This window comes from Colletes latitarsis, chromosome 2 (genome assembly GCF_051014445.1).
Source record: "Colletes latitarsis isolate SP2378_abdomen chromosome 2, iyColLati1, whole genome shotgun sequence".
Lineage (NCBI taxonomy): Eukaryota > Metazoa > Arthropoda > Insecta > Hymenoptera > Colletidae > Colletes > Colletes latitarsis.
The window spans coordinates 24,038,950-24,060,964 of NC_135135.1; the positions used below are offsets into that span (position 1 = coordinate 24,038,950).

The following is a 22,015-nucleotide window of genomic DNA, read 5'->3' on the forward strand; positions in this document are numbered from 1 at the left end:
CGGTCCTGGAAACAAAGATCCAACGTGATAGTTTCTGCACAGGTTGTCTCATTTCAATCCGTAAGCGAGCGGGGTATCGAGTTACACGACCAATTAAAAATAATTGTTTACCCCGGTCCCCGGGGGAACTGTCAAAGGACAGATTGTAATAGGAATGTATCAGACACTGAACATTTTTTTAAGTGACTAAAAATATTGTACAGTATTGTACAGAAGAGCGTTAATTTTTAAAACCTATATGAACCGTAAGGGTAGGGAAATTATGCTGTTCGAAGGCAAACATTTTGGGAAAATTTTAATTCACCTAATATTTTGTTTTTCCTTTGATTCCTTTTTGATAATAAACGAAAGTTCGTGTTATTTTGTACTTATTTATTTTATTTAACCCCCACCTACGTTCCCTGTTCGTCTAAACTATTTTATCATTTGTAAATATTTTTGTGAATGTTATATAAGCGTGACTGAAAACTTTCTCGGGGTTGTATTATATACGTTTAAATAAACCAATAAAAACAAAGTCGATCCTCGTAAAGGTGTGCGCCCCCTTAAGAATCGTCAGACCGATTTTTGATTATACTTTGCAATGTGTTCCCACTTACGGATTAGAATGAGACTCTCTGCACACAAGAATTGAACACACACGCTCAACCAGGAAACTCCATGTTACAGGCCCACTACGAAGGACAGACAAAAAATAGTGTAGGGGTTAACGAAGTTTATTTCCAAGCGATGACAATAAAATACGCGTATCCGGTAAATAACGATAGTGCCTTTGTGAACAGCGTTTAGAAATTATAAATGCCAATCGTGTACAAGTTGTAACGTTTATAAAGAATGAAAGGAGGAACTTTGAACCGGTTTTGCACAGCCCCGTGGCGCGTTATCTATGGCGTTGCACTCTTGGCGACGCTCAGAATTTTTTCAATATTATTCTGAACTTGAATTAATACATTCTATTTTTCTGGAATAAAAAATCACGTACTATCCTGCTTTAAATAGAGCCTCTTATTCTAGAAAAACAGAATACGTTGATGGGAAATTGAATTTGTAGCGCCATCTCCCGTACTCGCCATAGAACTACGGTCTTGTCTCCTTCGCAAGCGCTTGACTGACCCCTCCGTTCCTATACAGGATATTCGGCCACAGATTCAAAATAAGACGAAAATTAAGATTATCAATCTGTTGATCGAGGCTTCGTTAAAAAGTTATTGACGAAGCTTGAAAATCAAGAATATCAACAGATCGATATTCTTTATTTTCGTCTTATTTTGCCCTCTAGAATCTCCCATTACAATTTTTCCCAAAAAACTTTGTCCAAGGGAAGCCTTACTTAGTCCAACAGCGAAACAGGGCCAAAAGTTCAGGGGAATATTGAAAGATTACTATTGCGTTTAATCGAGGGTGGTGAACTGTACCTGACCGAGTAGTGTAGCCAAGGGGACAGCCGGATAAGCGGAGTGGTTTAATTCTTGCAGACAGTAGGAGGGGTCCGACGAGGAGGGTGTCGATGATGGAGCTGGGCTCCATGGAGAGGCCGCAGTCGGACAAGATGACGGACGACGGTTCCCATTCTCTGCCAGAATGCTGGAACACGCCTCAGAAGTATCGCATGGGCTCGTTCCTGAACTCGGCGCAGGTCCCTAGTCTCTCGACCGCCCTCATAACGTCCTCCTCGGAGTCGTCGGACGACATCGACGAGGAGGAAGAGAACGCTTGACCCTTGGGGACCGTCGAGGAGCAGACGTCATCCGACTCCGAGCGTCGACTGTTTCGCCCGTGGCGGCGACCACCTCGACGCTCGTTGCTCTCGTCGCTCCTACGACGGCCTAGCGCCCCTGTCTGAAGCAGAAAATGGCGCCCATGGTCTCGCGACAACGGCGCGGGGTTCGTCCCGAAGAGTCGCGCGTCCTCTCCATCGCCCTCCGTTCGCGTGTCGTTCGGTGCTCCGTACGAAGAAGGACGTTCTTTAGTACACAGAGGGGAGGAGGAGAGTCCTCCTCCTTAAGCAGCAGGACCACGATAACGGAAAGTATCTTCGTTGACCACCGATGATGCGCTCGCTCGCGCGTAGGGACAAGTGTAGTTTTCCATTGTCCGGCTCGGTGTTTACCGGGTCACGGAAGCTCGGGACGCGGCCACTTTTTGATATAACCGGACTGCCGCGCGAATGCTTTTCGAGTGGTAAACGTGGAAGAAATAGACAGAGAGGGTGAAACGCCGAGAAAGCTATTTTTTTAAACAGTATCGTTTCCTCCACGCACGACTGACGGTCGTAGACGATCGAACCGGGGGAGAAACGCGCGACGCGCCTGGGTGTTTCGTCAGCTTCTCAGCGATCTCCCCCCCTCCGCGTGCCGTTTCCTAGAGCCCGGATTCCTCTTCGATCGCGCGTATCCTGTGCAATCGCTCGCAAACGATCGCTGATTACTTGGTATCGTGGCCTTAATGATTCCTAGATGTATCCTAGCCGACCGGAGACGAGAGAAGAAAGGCGCGAGATTTTCCATCGTCCACGTAGGAACGCGCGCCTAAGCGACACCGCGACGCGCTATAGTTTCTATCCGCGGATTTGCTTTCGAGTTCATAGACGCGAGTCTAGAAGTAGACGCGCCCGACGAGACGCATTCAGCGGATTCAGCGTATCGTAAGAGCCGTTCGTTATGAAAGTTGTGTAAATACGTTTTACAAATAGTTTTCCTGTTTAACTATGTGGAACGGATCGCTGACAAGAGTGATCTAGATGCTAAATCAATTATAAAGAAAAGAAGTGCTGTTTTAAATAACTAAAAATTATTATGTCGGTGTCCACTCGAGTTCAATCGCTGAAAAGAGTAAAGTATTCGTTATGGAAGTAGGGTAAAGGCCACCAGCACGAGTGATTATTTTCCTACGACAATAGCGTCGCGTTCCCAGACCCACGGACGATTACCAGTGGTAGCGTTTACAATGAAAAGTAAAAACACGCGTACTTGAATTAATATAACTGTCGAAACACGAACAGCATCGTATCGATTGGTAGCGCATATAGTTTGAAATTGATCGATAAGTAAATAGAGTGCAAGTCCATTTGAGATTCGATAATTATAAAAATGTTGCGAGTTTATGCTTGCTAAACACATATTTTTCTTCGAGTCTATATTTTTTTAAACGTCTGACAACTATACTTATCGACGATAAGTTATTAGAAACGAGCTTGCATTATTCTCATAGCGAACGGCTCGTATGGAGAAAGATAGATCACTTCCTGGTTAAAGGAAATGCGGTACTGTGACCGTTTTTTAGATCACCCACCAGAAGGATCTCTAAAGGAGAAATAATAATAATAATAAAGCAGTTGCTTCGTTCAGAGACACAAGAAACTCGAGGATCAACCAAACAAGCATTGCATAAATATGTATGCGGTGAATCCACGTTAAGTGACGTTTGCTCGAGGCATGGATTTAACGTTAGAAATTTTTTTTTTAGGTCAACTTGTTACTTTACGTAGAACTAAAACTAAAATTGATCGTAGAAGGTACCAGTTTTTTTTTTGTTAATACTTTAACAGAGAGATAGAAGAGCAGAAAGACCAATGAATTTTATGAACGTAACCTTATGCGTACCAAAACTGTTTTTATTATTTTTCCAATTGGTAAATTCAACCCTCGAGTCTGAAATGCACTTACGTGGATCCATCTTGTATAAGATCTTACCGGGGATCGTCCAAGTCCTTCGCGGCGACAAACATACGGAAGTTGTTCAAACGCTCCTCTCCTTAAGTATGGCCTTAAAAAAAAAATAATAATAATGATAATATTGATGATGAGTAAATAAATAAACGAATAAGAGTCTCAAGTAGAAGAAACAGCCGCGAACAAAATCGGTCGTAGGTCAGTTACCTAACGCGATGATAACGCCGTATGTACATAAGAAAACTTTTCTTAGCTAATTACGTAGCGAGTTATTACGATGACTATTATCACCACCATTTATTGGACACGAAATGTGGAACGTCAGCGTGTCGAAGTGTGCAACTAGCGGCGAGGTATCGAGGGAAACTCAAGGATTCGGGTTTTTTATGAGAATTGAAGGAAGTTACAAGTTATCGACTGAACACCGATCGTTTAGAATAATTGTTGATGCGTTTAACGAGTCGAGAATACGTTTATCGACTAAAGTCAAAGTTGCCCAGAGAAGAAATACAGGACACACGATAATTTCACTCCCGATTTTGGAACTTGAAACGTTTGCAACGTTACGGCTTACTATTCGTTAGAAAAAGCGTAGAATCGGCAGACAATTTGTACACTGGGCATTAACAAATGTCTACAACAATATTTGTCGACAATCTATATAAAACGATTAAGAAAAATATGTTCGTTGACGACGTTTCGATAAAGGAGTCGAACGAATGGGTTCAGAAATATTTCTTATCTTCCTCTAAATTGTTATCGAAAGATGAAACGAAACGAAGTTAATTTGAGCCTCGAGACGACGCTTCCTCCTCGAAGAATTCTAGCTTTTGAATTTCAGACTCTCCTTTAACGCGACGTTTATTGCAGGTCGAGGGAATGTTTTTGAACCCCTCGGGAATCTCTGCTGCGATTAGAGTTTTCTTTAGGATACGTTTTGGCGCGCACACTTCGCTTGGAACACACGCTACTAACGGAAGAACCGATTCGATTCTCGTAAAAATCGCGACGCTCGAAATTTCCCTTCGCGCGGAATATTCCTGGTGGCCTCTAGTTACCTAGGTCAGACTAAACATCGGACTAGTCTCTAGACGCTAGTCTTTATGCTGTTGATTTGTTAAAATAAATGTTTATTTCATAAAAAAAAAAAGAAACACGGACTTGTGACTACCTTTATCCTTAAGAATCTAGACGTAATCTTCCAGAGCTTCACGCTTGGAATATTTTTTTTTGTTATTTTACTTACGATCTAAGGTATGGATAAATATTTAACTTAAAAAAAAAACAATCGGAAGTCGATAAAAATAATATAATTACGAACCGTGTAACGATTGCACGTGATCTTCGACTGGTTCACCGTCGACGTCACGCTAATTGAGAGCGAAGCAACAAAACGATTAGCAGTCCGCTAATGAAATCGATGCTTGGACGATCTGCTCTCGAGGTTGATCGGGCAGAGTCTCGAGGCGACTTTAATCGAACAAGCGACAATGCCGGGCGGTGTCGTGTTTCTGGTTTGCATTCCCACGTCGAACTACGAGCACCAGCTCATCTTCGGCGTACCGATGAAACGACCCAGGCACGAGACGCCGGGGAAACCGGTGCCTGCCCCGAGACTGGATCTGCGTATCAGGGAAACGAGAACGAGAACGCAGCTGTTGATGCTCGACGACGACGATCTGGAGGATTTGGCTGACGTCAGCGACAATCTCGACGACAGAAGCTATCCTCGTCCTCGGAGACTCGGCGTTTCCGGCCAACGCAGCAGAGATCCGGTTTTCGTGTCGATGGAAACGGTAGCGTACTCCTGAATTTAGTCGGACCTGAAAGAAAATAAGTAGAAATTAGTATGTGCTCTGAAAACGTTTTTTGATTGAATAATAATTGGACAGATTTGTATGACTGTATTAAAAATTTCCAGATAGGTGTAGAGAATATTTAAATGTAGGAAAGTTTCTCTAGAAGTCCCTGATAAGTACGACTTAGTGTACGTGTCTGGCCATAATTCGCTATTTCTACTTAAGATAGGATAGAACTGTCGGCGTTCACGAGCACCGATGCAAGTAGAAATAGTACGGAATGGTCAGACGCGTAGCCTTTGAATGCCTCGTACGAAAATATCGTTTCCGTCGCAACTTGTATTTCGTTTCCCTGTTTTCTTATTTCCAAAGGTGTTGGACGAGTTGTTGAAGAAGCTCCGAGTGGAGCACGTGGTCTGGTGCAAGGACAAAGCTGACATGTACTACGAGGTAAGAGACCGGTGGACCCTCGTCGTTCCTGCTCCACGTTAATGTTTGATTTCCATCTCGCGAAGGTGATATTTCCGGTACCTGCAGGCGAGCCGTGCGAGAATTGCTTGCACTGTCTGACGGAAATGGGGATCGGCGTGAAAATGAACTCCATAGTAAGGTGACTTATCGTCGACGTTGCCTCGAACGAACTCCCGCGCGAGACGTTTACGAAACGTCCTCATTTGCTTTTAAACATTTCCCAGCGTGATTCCGACCCAGTGCACGTACAGCGGCTTGCGCAGCGTCGGTTACGCCTCCATTAAGGACGACTTGGCACGAAGGTCTCTCCGTCCGAAAGAAAAACAGTAGAATTATTCAATGCAAAGAACCGGATGGATCCTGTAACATTCGCGATCGGTGTTTCCAGGCGAAAGGAATCGGAAGAGAGAAAGAACGCCTGGAGGGCCTTCGTGGAATCGATACGCTCGAAACTGACGGTGAAGCAAGTCGTGGACGGTGTCAGAAGCGGGGGTGATCTTACCTTCGATTACGTGTTGCTCGTGCTGACGGCGGAGTAAGAATCGCTGCTTTCTTTTATTTGTTCGCTCGACGCCCGACGAACCTGGAACACGGAGAAAAATTATTGCAATTTTTTTAGCGATATTCCGAAACATAATATTAAAAAATCGTCGCGATTTTCCGTAGCTGCCTCGCCGCGTTGGGCCTGATAGAGAACAGCGCGACGAACGTAGTGGCGGCCATGTTGGTGTCCCCTTTAATGGTAAGATCCGGCGTCGTTTAATTCGGTTGTTATTAAAGTCATTTAGAAAAATGCTCATTTCTTTGGTATGATCCTAAGGGTCCCGTAATGTCGTTAACCTTCGGCACTATCATAGCTGATAGGAACCTCCAGTTCGTCGGTCTGAAGAGCCTGTTGCTCGGCATATTCGTCTCGATCCTGTTCGGATTCGTATTCGGCCTAATTCTGGGCACAACGGAGATGCCTTGGGGTTACAACGACTGGCCGACCGACGAGATGAAAGGGAGGTACGTCGAAACAAATTTTTGTTTTGTACCGCTACAAGTTACTTTGTGCGCCTAACGATTTTCAAACGTCTACGATTCTAGAGTAACGATTGTACCACTTTGTGCTCGTACAAACTGTAGAAAGTAAATTACGCTCTCTGCAGAGGCAATTACAGATCCCTTTGGATGGGTGTGTTATGGGCCCTGCCATCTGGCACTGGCGTCGCCGTGGCTTTATTGCAGGGGAGCAGCGGACCCCTGATTGGAGTCGCTATATCGGCCTCTTTATTACCGCCGGTGGTAAATTGCGTAAGCGACAATTAACGAATTGATTACGGAAACGAAAAGGCTGTTTCGTATACAGGGTGTTCGGCCACCCCTGAGAAAAATTTTAATACAGGATTCTAGAGGCCAAAATAAGACGAAAACCAAGAATACCAATTTATTGATGGAGGCTTCGTTAAAAAGTTATTAACAATTAAATTCAAAAATTTCAAATCGTACTGGAAAAATTATTTTCGGTTGCGAGGGTCAATTACGATCATTTTTGGTCATTACACATACTCTCGAATTCCTACGCACTTTCGAGAAAAAAATTCGGTTAGGTGCTGAAATTTCTCGGCGAAAAACAATTTTTCAAATCGTTCTAAAAAAATTATTTTCGGTTGTGGGGGTCAATTACAATCATATTTGGTGAATAGACATACCCCCGAAATCTTGCGCATTTTCGAGAAAAAAATTCAGTACAGGCGGAATATTTAAACGTTAATAACTTTTTAACGAAGCCGCCATCAACAAATTGGTATTCTTGATTTTCGTCTTATTTTGGCCTCTAGAATCCCCCATTGAAATTTTTCCCAGGGGTGGCCGAACACCCTGTATACAGATTTGACGAGAATTTTAAAAATTCTACAGGGTTTATTTTGGGCGCTCGGGTGTATATGGTTGATCTATCGGCCGATCAAAATGCCGCACATGAAGGGCGAGTCCTACACAAACTACAACACCTCGTACGTGTACGTGTACACCGATTATCTGCCGGTGGAGTTCTTCTGCAACGGTATAATCAGCGCGTGTTTGACCTTCATCAACGTGATGTGTATCTTTATCACGGCGATAATAGTTCTAAAGGTAAGGAAACGAAAATCGCGATTCGGGTTCACGGGAGTTTCGCGAAAATCGTGCTGTGTAATTTTCACGATAATGGCCGACCGGCTATAATGCCAGACTAGAAATGTTCAATCTCGGTAATGGCCCGCCGCGCCGTTCCGTCCCATTATAAACTGAATAATGCGCAACGTTTCTTTTACGTGATTACCAATCGGTACGATTTCTTTCCAGATTAAGGAAGTGGCCGCGCCGTATACGTCCACGCCGGAATTACGTCGTTTCTGGGAGCACGACATCCGCCTCGTTCGCGATAAGAATATTTCGCGCGATAACAGCTCCCTGGACTCGAGGTAACCGAAATGTTTCACGTTCTAACCGTTACGCGAGATACCGGATCGCGCCGCGAAAATTCTACGAGCTGAAACGAGACAAAAAAAAATGCTACGAAGAAAGATTCTTGATTGAAAAGTAACAACGGAAAATTAAATTTACCATTCTGCGTAATTTTCATTGTTTAGTACACTTTCTTTTGTATTGGATGCATTATTAGTCAATAGCGGCACGTGTTTATTCATTTAACGTAACATTTCCCTCGTTTCCGTTCGTGTAATATACACATTTAATACTTCGATGTACATAACCAAAAATTATACCGATCAGTTATTACGATGGATTGAGCAAAACGAAACAACGAGTATTGGAGCAAACCTTAAACGAAGCGGTACGCGAAGCCATAGATGATGACACCTTCCGCAAAGTGCAAAGACTCAGTTATGGCCAACCACCGGCGGATCAGGTATTTGAAATACTTCGCATCTTCTAAAATCGGTCATAATTTTACGTCTCGCGAAAGCTCTCCTTACGGAAGCCATTCTGAATTGGATCACGAGAATCGATTCTATCAAGAAATCGAATCGAAATCGAATCGTTCACTGCCCCTCCACGCAGCTGTACACTAGTGCGTCTAAGTGAAGGGGGCAGTATACTAATCTCTATTCACGTTCTTTATCTCGTTCAAAATCATAAACTGAATGAAAAATCAGGATTATACAAATTATTTTATGCAAATCTAATGGGTCAGACCGTGTGCTTGGGATACGTGATTTAAAACATATTGTAACACAATATACAAGTCAAAAACTTAACCTATAACAATCGTTTAACACGAATGTCGCACAGTTTACATCGAAACTGGGTATCCACGCCACCAACGGTGCAGGGAATCTGACTAATACTGTACTCATGAACGAAAATGCACCGAACAGTTTCCGTCCACCCGAAGGTTTAGGAAATTCTGTCAACACGAACGAAGATTTGGCGGCTCTCGATACATTGATCACGCATCTTTTGGGACAACCGAATGGCACTGGTGCCGGAAACTTAGATTCCTGGCGTCGTTCCCTTCGAGCAAGTGCACGAGGTTATAGACAATTACCCAACACGGGTACTGCTGCTGAAAGGGGCCAAGTCGGTACTAGCGTTAACACAACGCCCCTTTAAAACCTAGTTAAATAAATTACGTAACAAATGCGTGACTATTTTCGAAAAAATCAAATTATCAAACTGCTTGTACGTATATGCATGGGTGTAGTTAATTGAACGATATAAATATATCACATGTTCCCAAGTGTAACACAAATTTTATTAAAGATATTCGAGACAACTGTATTTGCATTAGAATAGTAGATTAAACAATTATGTAAACTCAGAACTAAGATCTTAAGCTGCGTTAGTTGTAATTCGAAGATGGTTCGGTTCCGAAATATCGATCCCCGAAGTTACCAATACCGGGTAACACGTAGAACTTCTCATTTATCATAGGATCTAAGGCAGACGTTACAATTTTCACGCGTGGAAATGCGTAAGCGATAGAATGTACACCAGATTCCGCCATTAGTAAAGACACAACTAGTACGTTTTCTTCGGCGACATCGTGATCCAATAAAACTCGGATAGCCATAATGGCGGCAGCACCTGTTGCTACCGTCGCGTCCATTAGTATCACTTTATAATCACAAATGTCCCTTGGTAATCGAAGGTAATAAAGCTGTAATAAATAACAATAATTTGTATTGGATTTCTGAGAAAAAAGAGCAGACTATAAAGGAATACTTACCTCTGGTTCTCCAGAATGCTGGTTCGTTTGTATAAGAATTTTTCCTATTCTTATATCCTTACATACATCCCGAACAGCTTGTTCCATGGTTTCACCAGCACGCAAAATTGAAACACCACATATTTTATCAGTAGCACCACGCTTTCCTTGATACAATACCCCTTGAGGTGTTTCTACTGTTACATCCTTTAAATATGAAGATAACTCTTTAATACCAATTGTATTTTATCAATACAATGCGTTTGGTAGTAATTACCTCAAAAGGCAAAAGGGATAGCGCATACTCGATAACTAAACGTATTAAACGTTTGGAATAAAATATAAATTCATCTCTATACGTTTCCTTGTTTCTTATAAATGTGTGTAAACCTTTAATTTGTGGTGTGTCTGGAAGTAGGAATAGAGAAGATGGTAATGGCTGACCAATATATGAATGAGCTAACTTTTCTCTGAGCTTAAAACCTCTCTAAAACGAGAAACGATAATAAGTACACGCGACACGTAAAATATACGATATTTGCGGAACAGTCGCGACCTTACCAATTGAAGTTGAGTATGTACATGCTGTACAATAAGCTCTATCGCAACCTCATTTTCTCCTCCACGGGGCACAATAATATCTGCGTGAATCATTAATGGTGCTATATAATAATAAAAAGCAGGTTGCACCATAGTGCTATACAGCTTTAAAACACCTTCTAAATCTCTTCCCCTTTGGGATATATCTCTACGTAATCGCCGCGCGAGCCTCACATCGGCGTCAGTGTCGACAAATATCTTCATATCGCACATCTTGGTCAATCAAAGAAAATAAATCAGTCCTAATTCGTTTTTTCCTTTACTACCTTGCCCCATTCTCAATCAACTGATCCTACTTTGCTGATACTATATCAACATACCTTTAAAACGTCAACATTGTAGAAAGTAAATATTCCCTCGAATATAATAACATTGGCACCATACATTGTTTTCTTTGGAAGGAAAAAAAGTATAATATACAACTAACACATATAGCGCTTATTATAACTTTTGTTTATATCAACTTACAGCTCTACTTTCTCTGCTATGCGTTACAAAATTGTAAATAGGAACTTCCACCATTCTGCCTTCTTTCAAACGTTGTAAAGTAGTTTTAAGAAGCTCAAAATCAAAAGCATCGGGATGATCAAAGTTGTATTCATTATTTGCTGCCAATTCATGCTGCTTTTCGTTCAGCACCTGCATCGGAAATTATTTATACTACCATTCATCCATTCTTAATACTAATTGATTCAATTTATATAATTAGAAATGACAGCTTTGCCTACTTTGTAAAATGAATCCATGCTGAGAAGCGTTACCCATGGTACATCCAAGGATTCTATAATCTTTGTTGCAACTGTAGTCTTGCCAGATGCACTACCCCCACAAATACCTGGAAGACAGTTATTAATGACAGCAAATACATAACCTTTTATTGTTTAAAAATAATTTCAATAAACATATCTTGCATAAGTATTACCAACCAATTATGAAAGATTCTACTTGCTGCCCTGCTGAATTATACCATGGTGGCCTACCAGCTGTATATATTGTTCTTGTCTTACTTCTAAGGATGGACTCTGCAGCAGTCTTTTTATTAGACTGTGACAAACTGGTAGTACGTTGCCTTCGTGACCTTGGTGATCTCTGAGACCCTGTTACATGATTATGAATTTTCCTTTATAATCTATATCATAAAACTACATTACAAAGGAAAAATATGTTAAATAATACATCAAGGGAAAATAAGAGGACAAAATTTTATAAAACTTTAAGGTACATGGAGAAATAGGAATTTTAAGGACAGAGATAATGAGGAATGGTACTTTTTAAATTCTTAGTTGTCTTCTTTAAATTACACGAGCTTTTTATTTCGGTGAGCCTAGTGAATTGTGTCTGCCAAATACAAGTACTCCAAATCACTGATTCTGTAAATAATTAGCATACTACCTAAGTAACTGTAAAAACACGTGACAGATAAAACTAATGCTGATAAGAACGAGAAACCATACAAATAATAAAAATAGTTAACATTATAAAATCAGGTATTCCGATAATTGATGGAGATAAATAATAATCCGATTATCTTACCGGTTGATGCTGGTCGGGGAGATAGCGGCGCGGGTGACCCAATGTCAGAACGTCTGGAAAGTTCGGTATCTTCGTAAATCTCGTCAATGATGTAGTTATCCCCTTCACTCCAATACATTCCCACATCATCGCTAAATTATAAAAATCCCACAATTTGTTCTCACGGATGAAATTGACAATGAGATGCTGCTCACCTATCGGAACTCGCTGAACTTGGTGGATCGAAATGATTCATTTTAGCTGCCATGTTACTAGTCACGTGAGACAAACTTCAACGTGAACCAACGAAAGTACAATTTTTATGTTACAGAGCAGCTTAGACGTACGCACAAACTCGTGCATTGAATGAACTGATTGAACTGATTGAACTAGAAACAGCTACGATACTCCAAAAACACAACTGCATATCACTAAAATCCCTTGAGATACTCCACTGCCACCCCTTGACCAGGGATGTAAGCTACTGTGTTGAAAATTGAAGACAAATTGCAGCGCTCTTACAGTTTTAAAGTCAAACTAATGGCGATATGTATATATGTATAGAGAGAGAGAGAGAGAGAGATGCTTAAGTTCGTGCGCACATCTTCACAGATCTTATCATTTCAAATTAAGAAAGTACAAAACTTTACATAGATAAAATAAAATGAACGTTTACGTTAAAACTATAATGTTTTTCTTAAAATGTTTCGTGTAATATATGTACGCTAAATTAAATAAAACATGTGGTGCATTCTTATTTTTTCCCCGCCGTTTGATATTAAGCTACTTATTATAAACAGCTGTTAAGGCATACAAATGAGTTTTCTACGTTTACTGATCGATGTAAGTGGTAGAGTTGAGTATGGTTCACAGAATCACCGTCTCTTACGTAGAATGCGCTGCAAAATCACTGACATTTTCATAAGATGATAGGTCTATCCTATTACCTCGTCTCTGATGTAACTTTTATTACTATTTATAATATTTTATGGTTCGCAAGGATGTTAAGTTCACCAAGAACACGAAAGTTTATTAAAACAGACAAGTGATTTACAATTTCGAATAATATTTTATATAATACGGCTCTTATGAACAGTAACAACATTCTTTCTTTATATTTTAGAGTTCATCAGGGCTCTTCACATGACATATTTGGTATCTTTCGTCAACTAAAAATTATATTCTACTAAAGGATACTATTCTCCCTATTTCTGCAACTATGCAAAATAAATGTAATTTTATTTTGGCTTTACTGCTAAGAAATGGACTTTGTTCGCAATTCACTTCTTATTCCTGTTCTATCCTTTTCACTCACGTAAAATAAATAAACAGTTTAAAATAAAACGAAATATAATAATCTTTGGTAAACTTATATGTATTTCATCTAAAAACACAAGATGCCATTACCGCCAAAATAGGTATCTTAATAATGGCGCCAAAATCCTATAAAACTTGCCCATATGGCTTAGAATACAAAAAGTTTTGGCATCTGTCATAATAAATTCCGAAAAGACCATTTTACGACACTATACGTGAGACACCCTGTATATGATTCATGACTTCTTGAAATCATTACTCGCTCGTAGATTCGTCGAAAATCTACGACACACAGTGGCCAAATAGTATTCACCGACGCATCTTCGCGACGTATTTGTACCTAGTAAACAAATGTCCCAAAGGTATGTATCTTAATAACTAACTGTGTTAATAATATCTCACAAGCATTTTAATGCATAATTGTTTTAAAAGTATTTGTAAAGCGGAATCGTTACGTTAGTAAACATCTAGCGCACCATTGATGCATTCATCTTACACACAAAAAAAGACGTACGTATTGCGTCGTAGAACATCGATGTATAATTTTAAATATGTATCGATATAGAGCAAACAGAGTCCAGTTATGTATAGAAATCAATGGCGTAAAAGCGATAAAATAAGCAATAACTTTGTGTACATTTGTGCATACGTATATCGTATATAGGATTCGGATAATTTAAAATTATTCTTGCAGTGGTGGTGACCTCCCGTGGTAGATGGAATATTTCCAGTTGAACCCGGCATACTTTTACGATTGCCGCTAATTACAACAAACAGTCGTAGGAATTGTTGCTTAGCGGATATCGGACTCGTCCGGTCTCGTCAGAACGCAAAGTACAAAGTTACCCCGATGCTTCTGCGTGCTGCTCTGTTGTGTGACGTCGTATTGTCTTTTAATAGTCATCCCCTGTGACCGGTTTTTCCGTCGTTAACGAGGCACCGTTGTACGTCGAGACGCGCCCTCGTCCGACCTTGAAACTTATAATCGTTCATAGCGTTCGATGTTCGAAACATCGTCTGGAAAACTGTTAATCGTGTTCCACAGGTTCGATTCTTTTTGTTTCTTTCGGCGCCTCGTTAACGCGGAGCAACAGTGAAATGGCGAAAAAGACGTACGATCTGTTGTTCAAGTTGCTGCTCATCGGTGACTCCGGAGTCGGCAAAACTTGTATACTGTTTAGATTTTCGGACGATGCCTTCTCTACGACGTTTATTTCTACCATAGGTAAGAGAAGCATTACGGATAACAACTGTTTATAACGTGTTGCATTTGACGAACTGGATCGTCCAACACTGCAAATTCCGTTTGGCGTAGTAGGTTATGCTGCCAAGAAATTGTAACATCGTATAATGAAAATACTTGAAGTTCTATTTGAAGAATAAGAAATAGTTCAATATCGTAGTATCACTTTTTTCTTCCTTTTGTCTTAAATACTGATTAAACGCATAATTATGTAAAGCTATTTCTCTAAACAGATCACTTGACAATATTGTTGAAATAGTTTAATGTTTATGTAAATAGACGTCAATGTATTGTGAAGTGTCTGTTACATAAATAAACGTTGCGTTTTTTTGTCACTTAGGTATCGATTTTAAAATCAAGACAGTGGAATTAAGAGGAAAGAAAATCAAGTTACAGATATGGTAAGATGTTGAATTTAAAATTTTTCTAAACAACCCTTAATCTATGCACTTACAGGGATACAGCTGGTCAAGAAAGATTTCATACCATTACTACATCATACTACAGAGGTGCAATGGGTATTATGCTTGTTTATGACATTACTAATGAGAAGACATTTGAAAATATTGTGAAATGGTTAAGAAATATTGATGAAGTAAGTGTTATTATAAATTTCTTCGTTAGACATAAATAGAAAAAGTAAACAGCTATTTATCCCATTCTGCTTTTGATTATTTTAGCATGCAAATGAAGATGTAGAGAAGATGATATTAGGAAACAAACGTGATATGGAAGACAAACGTGTTGTTAGCAGAGAAAGAGGAGAAGCGGTAAATTGAATAAACCTGTAATTTTATTAAATTTGCAAATGTTGCAGATTTAACAAGCCAATATCCCTTTCAGATAGCAAGAGAGCATGGAATCAGATTTATGGAAACGTCTGCAAAAGCTAACTTCAACATTGAACGTGCGTTTAGTGAATTAGCTGAAGCAATATTAGAAAAAACTCATGGAAAAGAACCTCAAGATGCTCCTGATAGAGTAACAGTTGATCGAAGGGTGGAAAGAAGTTCCAATCGGTGCTGCTAATTTTATATTATTTATTTTAATGGCGCATAATAAACTATATATCAGCTCGTGCCACTCAAAATAGATTTGTGGATAGATTTAGAGCATAATTTAAAGCATAATTTAAAGCATAATAATATAATTAAACTCTTCACAACACTGCCTAATCAAATTCAATTGAACTCATTTGATGACAGTTATGATAAAAGATGGTACTTAATGCTGTTTTTCACGTATATCATTGTATTTATAAATGTGTCTATTGCATGTATACAAAAACATTATAGCTCCATCAGAGTTTTTATAAATAATATAAGGAATCGATAATAAGTACTGCTGATGGAGCATTGTTTTCCATATGAAACTCCATGCATTGTTGCACGAACAAAGTCAACTAGGAACAATTTATTTGTAACGAGGCTGAAATTTGTTACCATGAGGAAGAGTGAGAATGAATGTGGGCTTTTAATTTTTAAAATCTATGTGAACATTGAATGCTTTTTCATACGGACATTGCACTATATATGCTTATTTACACTTTAAGTTGAAATCTGAAAGCTTAAGATTGGGAGCTTTTATCCTATTTGTGTAAGACTAATTTACTACAAATATAAACAATTCACGATTTCGAAATGACTGCAATTTATTTTCCTTTACGATAAATTACAAAGTATAACGAATAAATATAAGATAAAAAGTGCCGTGTATATAATATTGTCATTTACAATATTCGATTTAATATTAGTGTCGTCATAATGTACAGATTCAAGTATTTTCATTCTTACAGTGCATCACACACATAAAGCTAAATTGTACTGTGAGAAACTGCAATCTAGAAATTGTAGTATAGCCTTAAATATTTGTACCAAAAAACAAAAATATCGTTCAATACTGCCTAGTATTTTCTTTTATTATTTAAATACGATCAATAACATGCCTTCTAAGCACACAACAATATGTACATGTATTATGCACATTTAGGATAATCTGGAAATGTAACAATTTTTAAACATTACAATTCTAGATGTACAGTAAAAGTTGGATATGTGCCCGAAAATTGAGACCCAAAGCCGGGCACTTACGGAGTAAATAGATCGATTCTAATTATCGAAACAGCCCAAAGTCGACTGTCGAATGTAGAAAAGGACAACGAGTAAAAAAGGACTGTCCTCGGCTGCCGAGTTTTGTGGTGTGTCAAGGGGTATCTTCCCTCCGTGGTGGGGATGAACACCAAGGCATTTATGCTGCAGATCAGTCCGAGCATATACTCAACTTTTACTTTAATACGATTATTAACATTATTAAAACATATTTTGTTTAACATATATCAACGATTACGTTAATCATTTTAAACATATATGAAATTTTATTGTGTTATGGTGAAGTATAAAAAGCAAGTAGGTTTTTTTATGAAATGAAATACTTTTTCAAACACATTTAATGAATATAATTTAATGAATACTTTGAAATGAACATAAACAGATACATCAATTATGCATTTACATATCTCATATACCTATTTGTATTCTTAACTATAATAACGATCAGCTTACTTCTCTTAGCATTGGAATTATTTTATTTGATTCGTAAGATTGCAAATCGAATTTTAAAACAATTTCTCTGTACTTTCTATGTTGATTATACTTTGAAAACCGTGAAAAGATTATATTTCACAGAGATTAATGCTCAATATGCTTGCCAATATTCCCCAAATCGTATTGTTAATTACATATCTGTAAGATACTCCGTGCTCCAAGGCAAAAGAGTAAAAACAGAATTAGGATAAATAAAAGGCATTTTACAAAATATATTAATCCAGCGACTGTCAAAAACATTTATATTACAATATTTAGTTTCGTGAGACACCAATAATCGTTAATATGTCAATGAAAATTTGGATAATATCTATATAAAGAGTCAAAGCAGCAAAGATATACTCTTCTGGAGAAATCGAATATTTTTTGTTACCGCCCATTATCATTTGTGTATCATAGATTAAATATATAGAGAAGAGTAAAGCTCCAATGGATGAATAAACTAAAGTTATAATTTTCCCATGCCAGAATGATGCAATTATTCCAAACAGTACAAAAATAATCAATGCAACAAACAAAGTACTGTTCAGACCAGTGAAATCGATTTTCGTTTGAAATGCAAACAATGTTAGCGAGAGGCAAACAGCTGCTGTAATTCCAACGGCCAATAGTACCTGTAAAAATTTTACAGAAATTAGTCATTTCCTATTTAACACGTTCACGCCGGGCGCCGCAATTTGAGTTTCTTGCTATCAGACGGCTGCGTTAAATTTCCCATATTTTAATTTTTAACTATATGCCATTGTTTAATGTGACGTTTAAGTGTGAGCTACCAGCGGTGCGGGCCGACATGAACGTGTTAATTATGAGCATAACGCATGATTGAGCATACGCAATGTTATAATTTTTTAATCTATTTTCGATACAACAGAAAAAGTTATTTAACATTCCGAATTTTAATAATTACCTCTTCAGACTTGTATGTAGAAGCAGCAGTAGCTAATAGAAAACCTTCTGCTATTGTAAATAAGAACAAAAATATAAAATTCATGGGAGCTTTCCTTCTTACGCTGGTACAGCAAGCTATACATATAATCAGGACTATAGTAGCTACAAAAGAAATCCAAAACAATTCTGGGTGATGCATCACCCATAGTTGAGTTGGGCGATGATAAAGGAATAACGCTATTAGTGACAACGTTATTAGGAGTTGACACATCAGTATACTATAAACTTTCCTAGAAAGAAAATACAAATTTGTAATTCACCGAATCTAATAGAATATTAGTCATCATAATACAAACCTGATAAATCCATTTCTAATCGATTTTTCGTTGAAGCCAAATCCTTTGACTTCATCTTGCATAGGATCTTCTGCATAATTTGACCCATACATGCCTTGAACTTCTGCGCCAAACGGAGCTGCCGGTCCGTAAGGAGGACCACCTGGAGGAGGAGCGCCTGGAGGAGGAATAAAGCCTATAAAAAAACAAAACATTGTAAGTGTACTTTATATACAAATTATGTTAGTAGAATTAAAAGAAGGACAGTATAATATACCAACCTGGTGGTGGTGCTCCAAAAGGAGGTAAATATCCTGGATTATATCCGTCTTGAGGTGGATACCCAGGATTTTGTTGAGGAAAACCTGCACAATCGAATTTCAGGCACATAAAACATCATGCTGAAATAGAGTCTGCACTCAAATTTAAGCATCGATGTTCATAAAATTCTGTGCTCTAACAACAGCCACTAAATGTTTATGCATAACCATTTTATATAGTGTTAATGATGTTTCTTTTTAATTTCATATTTAATTTATGGACCAATGACTTGGCAATGATTAAATTACACTAAGATTGCATTGACTCCTTTCTACAAATGTGTAACTACTATCATGTTTCAGTAACTAATATAGACACACTTGTAGATGATTTAGAGCGATGATTGCCACTTGAAACAAGCATCATGGTGTTTGCAGTTTGCTAAATATTCTGTTGCATATTAAAGACATAAATAATGTACAACAGTAGAGAATATTTAAAACATAGGAAAAGATCAGAACCTTGTTGTCCTGGATAAAATCCTGCACCAGGTGTACTTTGCCAAGTTGTCATCTTTTGGGTTTTGTTTTAACTGAAAAAGAATCTATTATTATCATGAGACATAGTCGCAAAAACATCAATGGAACACCAGCGCACAAATGTACCAGCAACCTTGAAAGTGTTATATCATAATGTTTATTTTTATATAATTGACTATACAATGAGTACATGAGCATAAGTAGAAAAAAAAGAAACAAAGCTGTCTTGACAATCTTATTTTACATAACCCTTTATAGATACATATGTAATTAATAACTGAAAAACTAATTCAGCCAATAATAAACCATTTATTTTTATGATAAAAATCTTTTAATTTGCTCTATAAACATTAACTTTCAAACTATCCATATTTTAAATATTGAGGTCCCAAGATGAATGTATTTCACATAGTTCACACTTTATTTATGTTACAGCAAACCTTTAATAACAAAGTATGAAGAATTACATAAAACAATTTTTTAAAAAATAAACAAATACGTTTCTTTACTCTTAAAAGTAAATAAGAAAAGTTAATAATAACAAACAATAGCAATAAAATCATTGCATCTTCTAAGTTATATAAAATGTGTAAGTAATGCTAAAGTATCAGTATTATATATTTACTGATTATCAAATTAATTTCTAAAAATTTGTATCAAACCTTTTAAAACTAAATAAACATATGCAACAAATGTTTATTAAAAATGTTAAGGTATTATTACTGTCTTATAACATACACTATATAAGTTAGAATGTATATATCTGAAACTGTTAATTTCATGCATTAAATGGTGTGAATTGCTCATACTTACAGATATTCTTCAAATCACACAATTTCGCGTGTAGTTAATTTTTATTAACAGCACAAGTCTAACAAAGTAAAACTTTTTTATAATTTAAAGATTTAAATATATATTGATATGTACATATTTAAATATCGTAAATATGAGCATAATTGACATTTGTCATTTTTCAGAGAATTAACTTCAGCTGAAAATAACATTAGAAACACCCATTAATAATAATTATCACTAGGTGTACGTTTTACGTACGATTTCAATTTCACATTGATGTCACTCGTATCGATGTTGCTGTTCGAAAAATGTATATTCTCGTTAGAAACACACGTATGTACGCATACTACATATGTTTTCGACCGATAATACAAACAAAAATATAAAAAAAATAAATACAATAAAAGCTGCGAAAACGTTACGTAAATTATGCAATTTTTCCTATCCCGTTGAAAGCGTAAATGTAATTTTTTGTACTTCGACAGAAATTTAAATACAACGGATGATAATGGGTTCTGGTAGTAAAACAAGTAAGTCACAATATTGCGAAATAGGTACGAGACGATGTTTTAACGTTTTTCAATAACAACTATTGGCGGGATGAAACCTTCAAGCGGACATTTTCCGAAAGCTTGTATGAATTTCAAAATACATTTGCACAACGGTGTTGTAAAACTTTTACAAACGTGTACAATATTAGGAGAAACGCACTCCTGTTTGTACCAAGTCAGCTTGATGCGTCATGCGCATTTTCTGGAAATGGTTACAATCGATAACCACATTCGTGCGCCGAATGTAAGTTACGACTTATTTACCTCTTTGAGGGCGTTCAAAATCCTTGAACGATGAGACACTTCGAATCTGCTTGAAATGGTAATTACTTTGACTAGATTAGATCGTTAACTTCCATGTATGCGACCTATAGAATGTGTAATTAACTCTCCCGTCGTGTTAGCACTACTGCGAAGTCACACTCCCCACTCACCAGCCTTCGACTGAAACTCGACGAGCGAGTAACTGATATGAAGTAGGTTGAATATTGGAAAGTGTTAGTTCAACACAATGTACGCTTGCGTAGTACACGTTCTTCAAGCTGCTGTTTACTGTTCGTCGAATGCACAGATAATTGTATAAATAAAGCTGATCATAATATTCTTCTTATTATTTTATCCACAAAACGATGTTCTACGACTCCAATGCACTCATAAATTCTATAACTCATGATCATCTGTACGATAACGTTATCTGTACACGCCTCGGTTCATTTGATGGAAACACCGTTGAATATGTTGTTGAAAGTTCTTTGTTTTTCTTTTGTACTTAATAAATACAAATATTTGTTTGTATCATTAATCGTTTAATCATATTTTATACGATGAAACGATTTCTACGCACAATGTCATTTATTTCTAAATACGATTTACTTCATGAGTATAAATTTCTAATTATTGTTGCAATTTTATTTTTTTTTTTTTGTAATTTTAGTTATGTAATCAATTTAAACAACAATTTCTTTTAGACAACGAAACGATAGTGCTATAAATATGAGTATGCATTTTGATTTTCTTCTTGTTCGTTCCTGAACAGCATTCGCTGATATCTAGTCACAGGACCGTTCGAGTGGGCTATCTGTTTACTGTCATTTAACAACTGTGACTCACAGTCACGTACAATTATGTTTTTATCAATGACCGTCAAACACATGTTAGGTTATTGCGTAATTAGACAAGAGTATTATGTTTTCTATGAAATACATCTTGTTAATATGATAGTATTAAATAAACAAATG

At 37.7% G+C, this 22,015-nt stretch overlaps 5 protein-coding genes across 11 annotated transcripts in view; 3 read left to right on the forward strand and 2 right to left on the reverse strand.

Moving 5' to 3' along the window:
* Nhe2 (Na[+]/H[+] hydrogen exchanger 2) overlaps positions 1–4,810 on the forward strand; it is a 34,781-nt gene extending 29,971 nt beyond the window's left edge. For 2 of the 3 annotated variants that reach the window (XM_076783389.1, XM_076783390.1), the window contains one exon: positions 1,476–4,810. In XM_076783389.1, coding sequence (XP_076639504.1) covers positions 1,476–1,717 — 242 coding nt within the window. In that variant the 3' untranslated portion in view covers positions 1,718–4,810. Of the gene's footprint in view, positions 1–669; positions 1,172–1,475 lie in introns of those variants that run through there. The other variant, XM_076783392.1, reaches the window with a different exon arrangement.
* Positions 4,811–5,161: 351 nt separating this feature from the next.
* Positions 5,162–9,772, forward strand: LOC143351936 (uncharacterized). Its single transcript, XM_076784038.1, has 12 exons — positions 5,162–5,467; positions 5,843–5,920; positions 5,986–6,080; positions 6,166–6,243; positions 6,330–6,476; positions 6,608–6,683; positions 6,762–6,949; positions 7,093–7,237; positions 7,844–8,059; positions 8,270–8,388; positions 8,699–8,834; positions 9,218–9,772. The coding sequence occupies exons 1-12, from the start codon at positions 5,162–5,164 to the stop codon at positions 9,536–9,538; spliced, it is 1,905 nt and encodes a 634-aa protein (XP_076640153.1). The 3' UTR covers positions 9,539–9,772.
* LOC143351937 (uridine-cytidine kinase-like 1) lies at positions 9,659–12,767 on the reverse strand. The gene is made up of 10 exons (XM_076784039.1): positions 12,461–12,767; positions 12,267–12,397; positions 11,660–11,830; positions 11,462–11,568; positions 11,202–11,372; positions 11,054–11,125; positions 10,695–10,946; positions 10,411–10,620; positions 10,155–10,340; positions 9,659–10,085 (listed from the first exon to the last, which is right to left on the reverse strand). Exons 1-10 carry the CDS (start codon positions 12,511–12,513, stop codon positions 9,768–9,770), a joined length of 1,671 nt encoding a protein of 556 aa, XP_076640154.1. The 5' UTR covers positions 12,514–12,767; the 3' UTR covers positions 9,659–9,767.
* Positions 12,768–13,767: 1,000 nt separating this feature from the next.
* Rab10 (RAS oncogene family member Rab10) lies at positions 13,768–16,446 on the forward strand. Of its 2 annotated transcripts, none has more exons than XM_076784045.1 (6): positions 13,768–13,924; positions 14,257–14,787; positions 15,146–15,206; positions 15,262–15,400; positions 15,486–15,575; positions 15,649–16,446. In XM_076784045.1, exons 2-6 carry the CDS (start codon positions 14,661–14,663, stop codon positions 15,832–15,834), a joined length of 603 nt encoding a protein of 200 aa, XP_076640160.1. In that variant the 5' UTR covers positions 13,768–13,924; positions 14,257–14,660; the 3' UTR covers positions 15,835–16,446. The 2 variants fall into 2 exon arrangements, with proteins under 2 accessions (XP_076640160.1, XP_076640161.1); XM_076784046.1 differs by having other exon boundaries at positions 13,799–13,898.
* Lfg (Glutamate NMDA receptor-associated protein 1 lifeguard) lies at positions 16,438–21,256 on the reverse strand. Of its 4 annotated transcripts, none has more exons than XM_076784042.1 (6): positions 21,042–21,256; positions 19,414–19,496; positions 18,913–18,996; positions 18,653–18,827; positions 18,316–18,586; positions 16,438–18,022 (listed from the first exon to the last, which is right to left on the reverse strand). In XM_076784042.1, the coding sequence occupies exons 2-6, from the start codon at positions 19,463–19,465 to the stop codon at positions 17,663–17,665; spliced, it is 942 nt and encodes a 313-aa protein (XP_076640157.1). In that variant the 5' UTR covers positions 19,466–19,496; positions 21,042–21,256; the 3' UTR covers positions 16,438–17,662. The 4 variants fall into 4 exon arrangements, with proteins under 4 accessions (XP_076640157.1, XP_076640155.1, XP_076640156.1 ...); XM_076784040.1 differs by having other exon boundaries at positions 19,414–19,484; positions 21,042–21,255; XM_076784041.1 differs by lacking the exon at positions 21,042–21,256 and adding an exon at positions 20,485–21,006 and having other exon boundaries at positions 19,414–19,484.
* Positions 21,257–22,015: the final 759 nt, after the last annotated feature.